Source organism: Anoplopoma fimbria, chromosome 22 (genome assembly GCF_027596085.1).
Source record: "Anoplopoma fimbria isolate UVic2021 breed Golden Eagle Sablefish chromosome 22, Afim_UVic_2022, whole genome shotgun sequence".
NCBI lineage: Eukaryota > Metazoa > Chordata > Actinopteri > Perciformes > Anoplopomatidae > Anoplopoma > Anoplopoma fimbria.
The window spans coordinates 1013885-1030467 of record NC_072470.1 but is presented as its reverse complement, the minus strand read 5'-3'; the positions used below and the strand labels follow the sequence as shown (position 1 = coordinate 1030467).

At 41.7% G+C, this 16583-nt stretch overlaps 1 protein-coding gene across 2 annotated transcripts in view; it reads left to right on the top strand.

Moving 5' to 3' along the window:
- Positions 1-16583, top strand: part of agap1 (ArfGAP with GTPase domain, ankyrin repeat and PH domain 1) — a 101005-nt gene that overhangs the window by 69278 nt on the left and 15144 nt on the right. For both annotated transcript variants that reach the window (XM_054623635.1, XM_054623634.1), the window contains 5 exons: positions 1035-1203; positions 2940-3104; positions 5396-5557; positions 15513-15667; positions 16455-16545. In XM_054623635.1, the coding sequence (XP_054479610.1) occupies positions 1035-1203; positions 2940-3104; positions 5396-5557; positions 15513-15667; positions 16455-16545 (742 nt within the window). The remainder of the gene's footprint in view (positions 1-1034; positions 1204-2939; positions 3105-5395; positions 5558-15512; positions 15668-16454; positions 16546-16583) is intronic.

Below are 16583 nucleotides of genomic sequence, written 5' to 3'. Positions count from 1 at the left end.
TTCCTTGTCTTCACTCTTTGACACACACTAGGACGGACTTATCCCCAAAACCTCACTTCCTTTGAATGTCCTCACTTCCTCTAAACGTCCTCATTTCCTTTAAACGTCCTCACTTCCTCTAAACGTCCTCATTTCCTTTAAACGTCCTCACTTCCTTCAAATGTCCCAACTTCCTCTAAATATCCATACTTTATAAAAATGTCTACACTTCCTTTAAACGTCCTCACTTCATAAAAACGTCCTCACTTCCTACAAATTTTGTCACTTCCTTCAAATGTCGTCATTTCCTTTAAACGTCCTCACTTCCTTTAAACGTCCTCTCTTCCTCTAAACGTCCTCACTTCCTTCAAATGTCCCAACTTCCTCTAAATATCCCAACTTTATAAAAATGTCTACACTTCCTTTAAACGTCCTCACTTCCTTTAGACGTCCTCACTTCCTTCAAATTTTGTCACTTCCTTTAATTGTCCTCACTTCCTCTAAACGTCCTCACTTCCTCTAAACGTCCTCTTTGTCCCGTCCTCACAGAGACATCATCAGTGGGACCCTCGGTGGTTTTAATCCGTCCCAGCGGGTTGCGAGCTTTGTTTCTTCTCGTCTTCTTCATGTTGAAGAGGAGGCCGACCTCCCACAATGCCTTGCTCCTCTCCGGGGTCAGAGAGGGGAGGTGTGGGTGGATTTAACAAGCGCCTCTCGTCGTCATTACCGCTCGTACTCGTGTTTTCATTCACCTCTCTGATCATCGCGGGGCGTCCGGCGGCGGGGCGCCGTGTTTAGGGGGCGGAGCCAATGAGAGCCGGCGAGCTGGTCCACTTCAGCTCTGCTTTGAGGGATTAGAGCGTCTTTGTTTACGCTGAATAACTCAGGATTAGCTGCTTCATTATCCGGGTTAATCCCTCTCTTCACTCTTTAATCTGCTTCATTCTTTATTTATTGTTCAGTTTTTAACGTCCACGTCCTAAATCATCACAGAATCAACATGTCCACCTACAGATCTTAAGTCCTGTCCTCACTGTCTCCTCCCGTCTCTTTAGGACTACATGCAGAACGTCCACGGTAAGGAGATCGACCTGCTGAGGACCACGGTGAAGGTTCCGGGGAAGAGGCCGCCGCGGGCCGTGTCCACCTGCGCCGCCGTGCCGAGTCCCAAAGCCAACGGCCTGACGAAGGACATGAGCAGCATGCAGCTGGGACAGACGCCAGGTGAGGACACACGTCCATAAAGGAGACTGAGAGGACCTTCAAAATAAGACGTTTAGTAACCACAAAAAATATCATATAGAGGGAAATTAAGACAAATAAATTATGTGATAAATAATGTGAAAATACAAACAAATATTATATTAATATAAAATAAAGTAAAGAAATAAATAAATACAAATTAAATAAAGAAATATATATTAATAAAATTAAAGTGTTTTGGTTTGTTTTTTAAATAAATCTGGCCAACAAATGATGTGATAAATAATCAAAAAGATATTTTAAAAATGAATTGTTTTGTCCTCAGTGAGCCAATAAAGGTTGAATATTCAAAGATTTAAAGCCTTGAAACCCACATAAAGACGTGTTAAAAGAGAAAAGTCTCTGTGAGGACACATGTCCACATGTAGAGACTAAGAGGACCCACAAAATAAGACGTTTAGTAACCTGAAACATTTATTTTTGGGGGAATTGGAAAGAATTCAGACCAAAGTTATAAATAATCAGAAAATGTTAAAATAAATTCTAAAATTAAAATGTATTGGTTCGTATTTTAAAAAACAACACGTTTATTATTTAATTAAACCATTTACTGCTGCTCTCATCGTAAACACCACCGTGTTCTGTCCTCCGTGAATCAATAAAGGTTGAACATTCAAAGATGTAAAGCCTTGAGACGCACAGGAAGATGTGTTAAAAGACAAAAGGTGGAGTGAAGCGAGCGCTCCTCCTCACACACACACACACACACACACACACATGAAGCAGTTAAATCACACACACACACACACACACACACACACACACACACACACACACACACACACACACACAGGCCCGAGCTAATAGCATGAATATTCAGTGAGCCGTACTCCGTGTACTAATTATTGTCATGAATATTAATGCAATCAGAGTCCTGGCTCCGCTCAGCCAGCACCAAGAAATGAGCTGTAATGAGAGAATGGGTGAGGCAGGGGGGCGGGGGGGGGGGGGATCAGCCTCTTACCAACTCAAGGGTTTGATTTAAGCAGCCAGCTTGAGAGAAGCTGCTTTTATGTGTGTGTGTGTGTGTGTGTGTGTGTGTGTGTGTGTGTGTGTGTGTGTGTGTGTGTGTGTGTGTGTGTGTGTGTGTGTGTGTGTGTGTGTGTGTGTGTGTGTGTGTGTGTGTAATGTGGCTGAGTTTTATTGTATTGAACAACTTCTCCTTTGACGCCCCTTCAAATTAAAAGACTTCCATGTCCCCCACTTCTCCTTTGACGCCCCTTCAAATTAAAAGACTTCCATGTCCCCCAAATAAGATTATAGATTTATTAAAAGGTAAATATTTTTAAGTTTAAAATTAAATTGAAATATCAATTCCAGAGTGTGTTTCCTCCAAAAGAAGTGAACTAGTAAGAGCCTTCGGTGTCTCCAGGTGTTTCCAGGTGTTTTAAAGTAGTTTAAAGCCTTCAGTGTTCCAGGTGTTTCCAGGTGTTTCCAGGTATATTAAAGTAGTTTAAAGCCTACAGTGTCTCCAGGTGTTTCCAGGTGTTTTAATGTAGTTTAAAGCCTACAGTGTCTCCAGGTGTTTCCAGGTGTTTTAATGTAGTTTAAAGCCTACAGTGTCTCCAGGTGTTTCCAGGTATTTAAATCTGGCTTTAGAGAGGAGTGAGCCAGAGAAACACACTCCACTCAGCAGCCAGAGAAAGAGGTGCATTGTGGGTCAGCGTGTCTAACCCCCCCGTCCCGTCCCCCCTCAGGTCAGGTGACCAGCAGCTCGTCGGCGTCTCAGATGGCGAGCGGCGTCAGCTTGGTGTCCTTTAACAGCCGCGGTCTGGAGGGGATGCACCAGCGCTCCTACTCCGTCTCCAGCGCCGACCAGTGGACCGACGCCACCGTCATCGCCAACTCCGGGGTCAGCACGGGTAAGAGCACGCCGCCAGGTCACTTCCTGTGAAGCCCTCCAAGATAAAGCGTTCTTCTGCTCTCTCAGAGAGCTGGGCCGCTGCGTGCTGGGCCTCAGAGGGCCCCGCCGTGCAGCTCGGTGGTGGAGCCCATCATTTGTCTCCCATTGATCCAACTGCCAGACCTTAATGCTGCTTTAACTGTCTGTCACACTAATGGACTCACACACACACACACACACACACACACACACACACACACACACACACTTAGACTGACAGCTGCCATGAGTGTGTGTGTGTGTGTGTGCGTTGCCGTGACGATAAGCTTGACTGACAGCTCTGTCGTCGTTGTTGATCCCTCCAGCTCTCCTCAAATAACGTTTAAAGCTGTGAAATGCTTTCACTGGACTCCCAGGGGCCACACACACACACACACACACACACACACACACACACACACACACACACACACACACACACACACACACACACGGAGAAGGATCTAGATGATTTGATTTCACTTTATAATCAGAAGAAAGATAGAAGCTAAAAAGTGAACAACACTGTTAGAATCATTACAGTACATTCGGTAGTTAGCATAGCATAGACGTGCTAACGCTAACGGATATCTCCCTAAACCTCTCTGAGTAGAAAGTACACAACGTTCAATATGACGAGCTCCGGATTCAAAGATCATTTATTTATCATTTATATATAAGAAAAACATGACAAACAAAACAAACAGTAGTGCATTTATTTAAATTTGCAAGTAACAGCTACAAAAACAATTCTGTATGCAGATAACGTAACATTAAAAACTCAACATCAGGAAACCAAGCGTCTTTGATGTAAACACAGGGGCAGTTTGGTTGTGTTTGGTCCCCAAGCTTCCTTACTCGTCATAAAAACACTACAAATTAAGACAAAAAAGTAGCTAAAGTCATGTTCATGTCCTGCCGGTTTCATCAGTTAGCAGGATGCCAGGTGAACAAAAAAATATACAACAAGCTTTATACAATTTATCCGATAATTTGCCTGAAAGAAATCCTCCAAAAGGCTCCGACGTCCACGAACACGACAGCAAGGTTAAAGTCCAGAGACTCGAATCAACAGGACGTCTTTCACGAGAGAAAACGAACCTGAAAGAGCAGCGAACACATCGATGTCTCAATATTTATGAACGGTGACAAGTAGAAGTACTTCTGATGGATAAATGATACAGTGTAGCTTTAAAACTTCAAAATAAAAGCCTGTGTTTAAAGCGTAAAGCTCACAAACCCCGGGGTTCTCCGGAGGAACGAGTGCGACGTTATGCTGACGATGCAGGACTCTATCTTGTGATTGTTGTACCTGCTGTCCAAACTGTTGAGGAGGTCCAGATTAGAGGGAGGTGAAGCGGGAGGAGGTCCTGGGGCTCCGGGTGGAGGAGGACGGAGGGCGGCGTGCAGATGGGAGGGCCGTTAATCCGCGGCGGTTAATTACACTCTCGGGGATGGCGTCTTGTCAGCAGAGATAAGTTGTCACATTTTCCACTTGAGCTGAGACTAAACGATTGTGGAATAAGTTATGGCCGTCCTTGAGGGCCGACGGCGCCGACCAGCCCGCCTGTGTGTGTGTGTGTGTGTGTGTGTGTGTGTGTGTGTGTGTGTGTAAATGTGTGTGTGTGTAAATGTGTGTGTTGTCAGAGTCGCCGCCGTGATATTGATGGAAGCTGAATGTTATTTTATTCTGCCGCTAGTCACAGCTGTCAGCGGGCGCCGTGAAGAGAGAGAGAGACTCCTCTGGTCGGTTCTGGTTCTGGTTCTCTGGGTTTTGTTTTAATATTTCACCACCATGTGAAGGTTTTTAATTTAAAACAAATCTGTGTTTACTTATTGAAAACAGTGAATGAATAAATGAACCAAAAAAAAGAGTCTGCTGCAGCAAAACAGGAAGTGCACGCTGTGAAAGGTCAGAAATAAAACACTTCCTGTTTCTGCTTCACAGTAAAAGCTCGGTCGCGGAAATACATTCTTCCAATTATTTATATCCTTATATACTTCTAAATACTTCTAAATATATCTATTCTTATATATTTCCAATTATTTAAAGCCTTATATACTTCTAAATACTTCTAAATATAGATATAAATATTCTTATATCCTAATATATGTATTATTACCTGCAGATTGAAATACTTCCATGTACTGCTTTAAATGACTGCATTATATACAATAAGGTTTGTATATATGGACATGTATCCTTCATGAGCAGTAGAAGAAGAGTCCACCCCCCTGAGTCTTGTTCTGGTTCTGGTTCTGGTTCCGTAGATACCGGTCTGGGGGACTCGGTCTGCTCCAGTCCCAGTATCTCCAGTACCACCAGTCCAAAGATGGAGCCGCCGCCGTCGCCGCACGCCAACCGCAAGAAGCACCGCCGGAAGAAGAGCACCAGCAACTTCAAAGCGGACGGCCTCTCTGGTACTGCGGAAGGTAACGCCATCTCCCCCCCCTCACCTCTCACTTTCCCCGCCCCGGTCCGCCCACTAAACGCTCCCCCAGAAACAAGGACAGAAGTCAGATACTTCAAATAACACGTACTCTTTATAATCCAGCCTTTCTAATATACATTGACTTACACTAACCTATTGACTTCTGTTCTAACCACTGTTTCTAAACATCCTAATATCTATGTACTGGTGTACTTCCAAATATATATGTACTGGTGTACTTCCAAATATATATGTACTTGTATACTTCCAAATATCTTTCTACTCTTATACATCTAAATACTTCCAAATATCTATCTACTCTTATACTTCTAAATACTTCAAAATATATATCTACAGGTATAATTTAAATATTGATCTATCTGTGTACTTCCAAATATCTATTAACTTGTACTTTGAAATACATTCAAATATCTATCCACCTGTATACTTCTAAATACTTATATATATCTATCTACTTGTTAACTTCCAAATATCTACCTTCTTGTTTACTTCTAAATACTTACATATATCTATCTACACGTATACTTCCAAATATCTTTCTACTTGTATAATGTAAAATACTTCCAAATATCCATCTAGATAACCACAAGTCCACCTAAATATCCACATACTTGTGTATATTTAAATACTAATAGGTTTATATACTTGCAAATACTTCCAAGTATTCTATATTTTATGTGAGACGTTCAGTATTTTGTTTTCAAATTAAACTTTCTACGTTAATGTAGTTTCACCTCCAAATTTGAAATACTTGTGATGTTTCCACCACAGTACACAGAAGTATTCTTCAGAGTACTACCTGTACACACAGTACATCAGTGACCCGGGTTGGGAAACGCAGTCATGTGATCGCTGAGACTCCAGACCTCCTTCTGAGGAACGGATCTCCTCATCCTCTCATTCTGTCGCCCTCCATCTCTTCATCATCGTCTTCCTCCTCCTCCTCTCTGATCTGACTCTGGATCAGTTTGTGACATAACCTTCACTGTGAGGTCGTCTCTCGGGGTGTTAGGGGTCAGATCTGAGACCTTTAGGGGCCGTGTTGTTAGGAGAGACAGGAAGTAAAGAACGGACTGACTCCAACTGACTAATTGAAGTAAATAAGACAAAAAAATTGTATTTATACACCAATGAAATGGTTTTAACGTGGTTTAACTCGTCAGATTCCTTCAAAATAAAAGCTTCTTAAAACGCAGAATTCCCACATAAACAGCCATCTTTAAGCAGCTTTGCTCAGGGGATTTGAACCTCTAACCTCAGTCACTTTAACCCGTGTGTTTTATTGATTCAACGGATATATAGTGACGTAAAAACTCTGATTATGGCGTCAATCTTTCCGGTTTTAAATGCTGCACATCTGGAACCTTTAACCAGTATTTAAACATTTTGAGGACTGGTGTCGGTTGTGTTTCTGAACGCTGGAGTTTGGTCTTTATTTCTCCATAAATGTTCTTTATTTGTGGTGGTTTGCTGCATAAAGCTCGGTGGTTCCTCCACTAAGGAGGTGATGTTTTTTTTAATCCAATCATGCGTCTCTCCCTCCCTCGTATATTTAATATATTTAATATATTTAATCCATATTCATACACATGAACAGATGTGTCGCAGCAGCAGATGTGTAATGTTCGTCTCTCCATCACCGAGGCGTCAAGCAGCTGACGGGCCAAGTGGCTGTCTGAGTGACGGAGAGACGCTCCACCCGCTCTCCTCCTCTCCTCCTCTCCTCTAGTCTGCTGCCTCCTTGTCTCCTCTTTCCTCCCTTCCTTCCTTCCTTGTTTTAGTATCTTTCCTTCCTCTCTTACTTGCTTCTTTCTTCTGATTTCTTCTTCATTTTCTCTCCTTTTTTTAGCCTTTAATTTCCTTTCCTCCTCCTCTTCGTCTCCTTTATTGTGTTTATAATCTTTCCTTCCTCCCTCCTGTTTCCTCCTCTGTCTCCTTTCCTTTATTGTGTTTATAATCTTTCCTTCCTCCCTCCTGTTTCCTCCTCTGTCTCCTTTCCTTTCTTGTGTTTATAATCTTTCCTTCCCCTCCATCCTTGTTTTATAATCGTTCCTTCCTCCCTTGTTTCCTCCCCCGTCTCCTCTCCTATTGAATCATCCTTTAACCCTCGGCCTCCTTCCTGTGTTTTATTATGTCTCCTCCGTCTCGCCCCCTTATTAGTCACCGGAGAGGCTTTAAGTGAAATATTATAAATAATCCTCCGTATTGAAATCTTTTATCAGCTGTGTCACTTTCATTATTCAATAAGCGATTAGTAACAGTCTTCCCAATTTAGCCATTAAGCACCGAGCGCTCGGCCGGCGGCCGCCGCCTGTCACGGCCGGCGAGCAGGTGAAGTATGTGGTGTCAGAGCGGGGGGCTAATTCATGAGGGGGGCCCTCTGAGGCCGAACCCCCCAGAGGGAGGAGCCTCTGATGGAGTCACGGGACTTCTTCTTCTTCTTCTTCTTCTTCTTCTTCTTCTTCTTCTTCTTCTTCTTCTTCTTCTTCTTCTTCTCTCTCCTCCTTCTTCTTCTTCTTCCTTCTTCTCCTTCTTCCTCTTCTTCTTCCTCTTCTTTCTTCTTCTTCTTCTCTCTCCTCCTTCTTCTTCTTCTCCTTCTCTCTTCTCCTTCTTCTCTCTTCTTCTCTTATTCTCTCTTTTTCTTCTTCTCCTTCTTTTTTATCTTCTTCTTCCTCTTCTTCTCTCTTCTCCTTCTTCTCTTCTCCTCCTCTTCTTCCTCTCTCCTTCTTCTTCTTCCTCTTCTTCTTCTTCTTCTCTTCTTTCTTCTTCTCTCTTCTTCTTCTCTCTTTTTCTTCTTCTCCTTTTTTATCTTCTTCTCCCTCTTCTTTCTTCTTCTCTCTTCTTCTTCTTCTTCTTCTTCTTTAAAGACATTTTCTATAGAGATAAAATGTTATCTTCATCCAATAAACCAGGTCTGTAGTACTCAGATCAGATCCTGGTCTGGATTCTGGTCCCTGGACTCTTTTTTTTCCTCACAGTTCCAGTTTTACTCTGACTGGTCTCGAGTTGGAGAAAACCATTGAAGTCACATTTTCACATTTTTATAATACTTATAATAGAGAAATATAATCAATAGATTATAGAGCACACACACACACACACACACACACACACACACACACACACACACACACACACACACACACACACACCTGTCTCAGGTTAACCCCTGCTGGTCACAGTCCTGTCTCGTTAACTAGCCGCCGTTTGATCGCCTCCCTTCATCCTGGAGCTTTGAAAGCTGACCTACCACACACACACACACACACACACACACACACACACACACACACACACACACACACACACACAGGTGTTTGAAGTGGCCACACACAGGTAGCTGCAGGAATCTCGTCTTCTTTGATTCCTCCTCTTCACCGCTTCGTGGTGAATTCCTCTTAAAGTGGCGGTTAATCAGGAGGACGCGCTCCGCTCGCCATCAGGGGTCAACGAGGGTCATCGGGGGTCAAACAGGTGTGGAACAAAGAGGTACCTGTTCAGGAGAGGACAGGTGGTCCCATCAGTTCTAGTTTTTAATCCCTTTTTACGTTTGTAGATTATATTTATTTATGTCAGATGCACTTTGGTTAAAGGACGGAAAATAAATACATAATAATTAATTATAGAAATGTAAATTTGTCTCAGATTTTTTTCAAAACATTCAAAAAGAAAATATAGATAAAAATAATCTGCACATATTGAAGCTTTACGGTCCCTCTTCCTCCCTGCTCCTCTTTCAAAATAAAAGCAAGCTTTTGTCACATCTGTCAGGACAAAAACAGACACAAAATAAAATATAGAACAGTTTGTATTTTAAAATTCACTGTTTTTTAAATTGATTTATTTCGATATGTTACATTCTGTAAAATTCTTCATGTTTCCAGCTGTCCTTTAAAAGAGATTATGATATCCATAATTCACAAATAATAATCCAAAATATATATTCAAAGAACTTCATTTTGGGAAGATAAAACAATGATATCAATATTCATCATCAGTTCTTTTTATTTCTCTAAACACTAACCGTTTCATCTCAAACCTCCGTCGTCTGAGCTTCACTCCCCCCCCCCCCTCTGAGGAATCAAACCCGTGACCTTTTTAAAGCGTCTGACTCATTTCCAGATGATAATGTTTTCCTGCGATCGTTCCCCACAGCGCCGAGCAGCTTCAGTGTTTGGTTCCTCGTTCTCCGGGATTAAAAACAAGCAGAGTAACATTTAAAGTGTCACCACGCCGACGCCGTTCTTCATCCCCAGTAAATGCTCCCAGTGGCCCCGGGGGAGTAAATATTACCACGGACACGCTGTTTAAGACGGGGCAGTAAAGGGAGCCGGGGTCAGAGGTCACACCGCCTTCAGCTAGTCCACCTTAAGAACAATCACAGCTGCAGCGGAGCATTAAATACATAATGGAAAAAACAATTCTCATCGTTTATTGTTATTTCTATAATATATATTATTGTCTTCATGTGTAGTTCTACTTTAATCTGGATTATCAATCAATGCTTTGTGTTTTATTGGAGATTTATAGGTAGTTTTCATTAAAGTAGAACCAGTTACGTCTTCATTTTTCTGTTGAGGCTTTTCACAATAAAAGCTGTCCAGAAACTGAGCAGACATTATTTGCTTTTAATGTGAAAAATTAGCAGGAAGTGTTGAGTTTTAATTGATTGCAGTAGAAACAAAGTAGAAGCGACTGGAATATAATAAAAATCTTATCTTTATTTCTTTAAACCGACTTTTTCTTTCTCTTCTGGTCTCCTTCGTTATGTTGCAAACTTCAACGTTCATCCCTTCATTCGTGCTCGTTGGCACCTCCCACTCTCCCCACAAGCCACGCCCCCTCCTCCTCCTCCTCCTCCTCAGCTTCTTTCTTTTATTTTGACGCCTGTCTCTGTGGTTTCTTCTTCTGTCTTCTCTTGGATGTCGTCTCGTTCACAGCCAAACGTAGAGCGTGGAAACTAAACCGTGTTGGTAGTCTGCGCAGCATTTACACCAACAGTCTGCACAACTCAGAAGGTAACCAGATAACTGTTGTGGTGGACCCGAGGCCGACAGGTGGACCTCCATCGACCCCCCCAACCCCCAAATACTGGACCCAGTCTGCAGGGATTTGGTGATTTGATGACGGAAGATTGTTTAGAAATAGTATGACTCTTTAAACATAAAGAACCTAAAAAATAATGTTCTCACCACCTGATTTGATTATTTAATCATAAATACTTCAGCATGGTGGATGGCTTTAAATACTACATTACCCATGAGCCTCAGCGGTCGTCCTTATAGACAAGAAGCCAGTCAGACTACAAAATAAAAGGGTGTTAATCTAAATCTACAAAAAAATAAACAGTTTTCGCTGCAGCTCGTCGACAGAATGTTAAACTCTCTAATTGGATGTTATGTGCTGCAATGCACCATGGGAGTCGTAGTTAAGGTCTAACTTACAGATTCTTTGGAAAAAACAGATTATTCCGTATTTTACGGATGTTTTTTGGCGATTCTAAGCCGTAGAAGAGCTCCAACTGTCAGTCTGATACACTTTACTTTGACATCTCTAGTTCAATAACCGTGTTTCAAAGTAAAGGAACATCTTTTAGTCGTATTCTGACCACTTTAAACCGACTTCTTTTGACCTACAAATCACCAAATCAGTGCTGACTGTCCGTCTGTCTGTCGTGGCGTCTCCCCCCCACTAATACATGAAGCCAACATATACAACTTTAACTCACCCTTAAGTCTGAAAGCCAAACTCCAGCAGCGTTTTGTGTAAAATAGAACTGTTGTTGAAATAAACGGTTAAATCATCTCCAATCATTCTACGTCACACAAACACACAAAAAAAAAGAATCCACCTTCATATTTCTTTTTCAGAGAGACTTCAGAACAATCGTCTGCGATATTTTCCAGGTTATTAATGTTGTAAAAGGCTGCGAATAATATGTGGAGTAATGACCTGTGTCGCCGAGCAATACTGTGTGCGCTGACATTTAAGGCTTTTAATTTGTGTTTCCCGAGGCCTTCTGTCTCCATCACGCCTCCCATCGCACCTACAGTCACACACTCCACACCTCCCACCACCGAGGACAGGCTGGTATGCATGCCCTCCCCCCCACCACCTCCACCGTCTTGTAAATGCTGTATATTTGGTTTGTTCTGTTCCTGCCGCTAAAGGTTATCGGTGTCAGAGTTCACAAATTGCCTCGGCGCCACCTCTCTTTGCGTGTGAATGTCGGCACAGTAGCCGAGAGGCGAGGCAGTAATTACCAACACGGCGCCGGGTTGACTCGCCGTGTTTGTACACTCATGCATACGTTTAGTCCTCGGAGGATCCGGAGACGTCTGGAGGAGGATCAGACATTCAGACGCTTATAAGGAACAAAGAATCTTAAAGAAACTCTTTAGTTCAGACTGATTAACTTCAAAACTGTGATGAAATTTGGTTCATGGTCCCTTCAGGATGAACCATAATGAGTTTGTTGGCTTTTAAAAACATCATAACTTCTATATGACTGATGGGCACAAATATTCATGGTTCCCTGAAGATGTCTTACAGTCGTTTTAGGTTTAAATGTCTTGACAGCTATTGGATGGATTGTGATATAATGTGGTTCATGTTCCCTTCAGGATGAATCATAATGAGTTTTTTGGTCCTCTGACTTTTCATCTATTGCTGCCAGTTTTTAAAAATATCTTAACTTCTACAAAATCGGTTTGGACACAGATTCAAGGTTCCCTGAGGATTTAAAGTTTAGATGTGAGGACAATTGTTGGTCGGAGTATCATGAAATTCTCTACAGACATTCATGCTCCCTACAGGATAAATCCTACTGATGTTGTTGATCCTTTTTATCCACTAATATCAGCTTTCAAAAATATCTGAGTTAGATTGGCACAAGGATGCTTGGTTGTTGCATGACCTGTTATTGATGGATTGCTTTCACATCCATCAATAAGAGATTAACATGATGATTCATAACTGCATTATTCTCTCTTTTAGCTCTGTTTTTGGTCTCCACCACCTGTATATGTCTCTTCTAAATGCTCCACTTTATTCACCAGCTCGTCTCTAAATCTCATGTTTCTCTACTCTTCCTGCCTTCGAGTGCCGCTCAGACTCAGAGTGCATTGTGGGAGTTGTCCTGGAGCTGCTCAGCCTTAATGCCCCCCCTCATTTTATTCATTAGCCGCCGCCGTGCGCCGGGTCAGCGTGCAGCATTTAAATCCAGAAACAGCGTTTAATTTACGCTGCTGAGAGGCAGCCCCCCTTTCTGGATTGTTGGTTTCCATAATTGTCAAGCAGCCAAACCCCCCCCCCTGAAAACAGAGAATCATGGGAATTTAATTATGATGGGATTCTTGACCCTGAGGGGCTGAACCGGCACTTGATGGGTGGGCTGTGGTTTAGAACGCAGAGCTGCAGATTCATCACGCTGCCGTATGTACAGCTCTCACTTCACAACTCACATTCTCTCGTATGCCGACGATACTTTGATATATAGACGTAACGTTTAATGTCTTGTTGCAGGATTGCTGTTGTTTCAAGTTGGAGTTTAGAGTTCGGCTGTTTAGTGAAAGATTTTACATTCAAGGTTTGGTTTAGAAGTCTGCAAAGATGTCTGCACATCAAACAACATTATTTATGTTATTATGTTCCCTGCTTGACTTTTATTGGACCAAATGTTTGCATGTTTTTAACCTGATCTGGTTTCACATCCTTCTTCGTATATTTATCATATTTAAATGTGACTTTTCAACACATATTTTATGTTTATTTTGCTTTCGAGTCGTTTTCTTTGCAGACAAAAGGTTGTTGAATATTTAGCGACATAGTTTTTGTTCTCAAAAGTAAGAACAAATATCTCCCATCATACTTTTCTTGAAGGAGAATGATGCTGAATCGAGCTTCTTTAACCTTGAGTCTTCCAGCCCAGCAAACAAAACACACAGTCGTTTTAATGAACCAATCAGAAGCCTGAAGCCGCTCAGAGATGAAACTGATCCTCAGCAAAGGAAACGTTGGTTAAAGGTGTTTTCAATCTCCGTCCTGGAAGAGGAAGGTTTCTCTGAGTCGGACCGGACCGTTGATTATCCCGACCTGGGGGGGGAACTTCAGCTCCGGTGCTCTGAGACGCTCCCAATTAGCCAAATGACTGGAGCTGAGGAAGAACAAATGGTCGCTCTCTCCGACTGATTAAACCGCTCGTCTTCTTCACGCTTCGTCGTGAAGCTGAAGACGCTTCGCCCTGAAGTGTCATGAGTGATCACCGAACGGAAACCCAGCTGCTCCGCTTCATTCTGAACCAGATGAAACAGATTCCTGCTTTTGTTTTGGGTCACACCAGCAGGAACAGAATGCATTCTGGGAATTCTTCTGCGAGCTGGAGTGTTTTGATTAGCCGATCATCCCCGAGACGTCCCTCCTCCGTGAGGATAATCATAAACAGAAGCAGCTTGTTGTCTGATCTGCATTGGCTCTGGTTCTGGTCTCCACCGTGCCCCAGATTCACCTCCACTTCCTGTCCTCTCTGGACCACCTAACGGTTTCTAAATGTTCCCACGTTGAGCTCCACATCCTCAAACCTCTGAGGTACAACTGGGAATCTTCCTAAAGTTCATTCTTGACCTTAAACTGTCTCAACTAAAGGTCCACTTACTCGCTTTCCTCAGCTTTCAACCACTTCCTTCAGTCTGCATCAAAGTTTAGAGAGTTTGATGTAAAGAACGTCTCCAACTACAAGGAAATTCATAATCTATTAATCTGTTGAGTATTCTTTGGATTAATCGATTTATGTTTTTATAAGAAAAGCTTCTTTAAATGTTGTTTAGTCCGACCAGCCGTCCGAAAACCAAAAGTTGAGTCGATTAGCTGATTATTAATTTGCCAACTTTTGTTATAATTGTTCAATAATTTAGGTTAAGTAAAAAACTTCACATATTCTTTAGTTCCAGTGTCTCCACTGTGAGGATTTAAATAGTATTTGGGTTTAAACAACACAAAGATGTCCTATTGGTCTCCAGTATTTTTACGACATTTTATTGGCTTTTTAACATTTAAATAAATTAACTGTTTGGTACAAAAGAAGAAGCAAAACCTCATATTCATAGTAGCTTGAAACAGCAAATGTTTGAGTAGAAAGTTCATAACTGTTAAACAACATGGAAGTTATAATATTTAACTGATATCCACTGAATAGTCAAAGAATTTAAAACATCTTGATAAATAGTTTGAAGTCGATATTCTTTTTTGCTTTTGATGTATTGTCTCGTATGAATAACTGACCTCCAGCTGCTTTAAAGAAGTCCAACGCACTCGGCCTAATGATGGACCCATTAACCTCTGAGGGTTCTGGGTAATAGATCCATGTGCCCCCCCTCTTTACAATCAGGGCCTGCTGGAGGGGTCAGGTCTTCAGGTCAGCAGTGGTTCAGGAGAACAGGTGTCCTTTAGTCCATGAAGATGGTTTTGTTGTTTCAGTTTTTAGAGGTTTGTTCCAGGACTTTGGATCATAAAACATCTGGATTCATGTATTTATTTAGTATTTTGGTCCTAAACCACTTTATAAACCAACTGTTTGACCCACAAGAAGCCAGTTTAAAGATCTGAGAACTTTACAGACTTTGAATCGTTCTTCTGTTGCAACAGTTTTTATTCACCTGAAGGAGATGGAAGATATTTTGGGGACATTGAGGCGTTCAAACTGTAAAGAAACTAAATTATTCCTCAAGTGTTTGAAGATGGTTTGGTTTCATTATGTTTTAGGTCTCAGATGTTCTTGATGTCTTTTGGTTTGAAGCTCTTTACTTCAGATCAACGTTGTATTTCGTGACATAATTAAGTCGTAAATGAACTGTTAGAACAGTAGAAATGGATCCTGTTGCGGTCTTTTAGTTCTCCAGCGTTCCTTCACTGACTCCGCCTCCTTTTGTGTCCACCAGAACAAGAGGAGAACTTTGAGTTCACCATCGTGTCTCTGACGGGTCAGACGTGGCACTTTGAGGCGACGTCCTACGAGGAGAGAGACTCCTGGGTCCAGGTCATCGAGAGCCAGATCCTGGCCTCGCTGCAGTCCTGTGAGAGCAGCAAGAACAAGGTGAGCCTTCAATCCACCGTCTCTTCACAGAGGTCTGGTGTGCTGCTGCCGCTGGTCCTGGAACAGATGAAGGAATGTTTCAGTAGTTTAAGTAGACTCAAGGTCCACTTACTAGCCTTTGCTACAGCTTTGAGCAGCATCTCATGGTCTTCATCTGTTGGCTAAACTAACTAACTTTAAAGCTGAGCACTTTAATCTTCACCTTCTAGAACAACATTTTGACAAAAACATCAAAAATAAGTTTCTGGGGCTTTCAACCCAATCTCATGGTCTTCATGGTCATACCAACAGTTTGAAAGTTTATTTTAAACCTTCTGAATTGATGTTCAACCTCAAGGTCCACTTACTGATTTTATCTTATCTCACTGTCGTCATCATGAATTTTATTATATTATTTTTTATCTTTTCTTATTTTATTTTGCTCTAATTTAACTTAAATAATATAATAATATACATTTCCGTTTTTATTTATTTATTCATAAACTTAATTCAGTTTGTCTTAATCTTTCCTCCACTTTGGTCTTGTTTTCTTTGTGTCAATCATTAATAAAACACTTTGAATTTCATTTGATTTGTTTGAAAGAAGCTTTTAAATAAAACTTAAATAACTATAAACGGTATTTATATTTAAAATATGTATAGAAATACAGGATTTAATTCATCATTTGTTTGTGTCGAGGATGCATTCATTCTCTGGTTTCTGCTCTTCAAATGTTCTGTGAAATGTTTCTTCAACATTCTAAAAGGTGAACGTTTAAAATCATAAACATCACTGTTTGTGTTTCAGTCTCGTCTCCCCAGTCAGACGGAGGCCATGGCTCTACAGACCATCAGAGGAATCCGAGGAAACGGCCGCTGTGCCGACTGTGACGCTCAGAGTGAGTTCATCTCCGGTTACAGGATGCGTTTAGTCAAA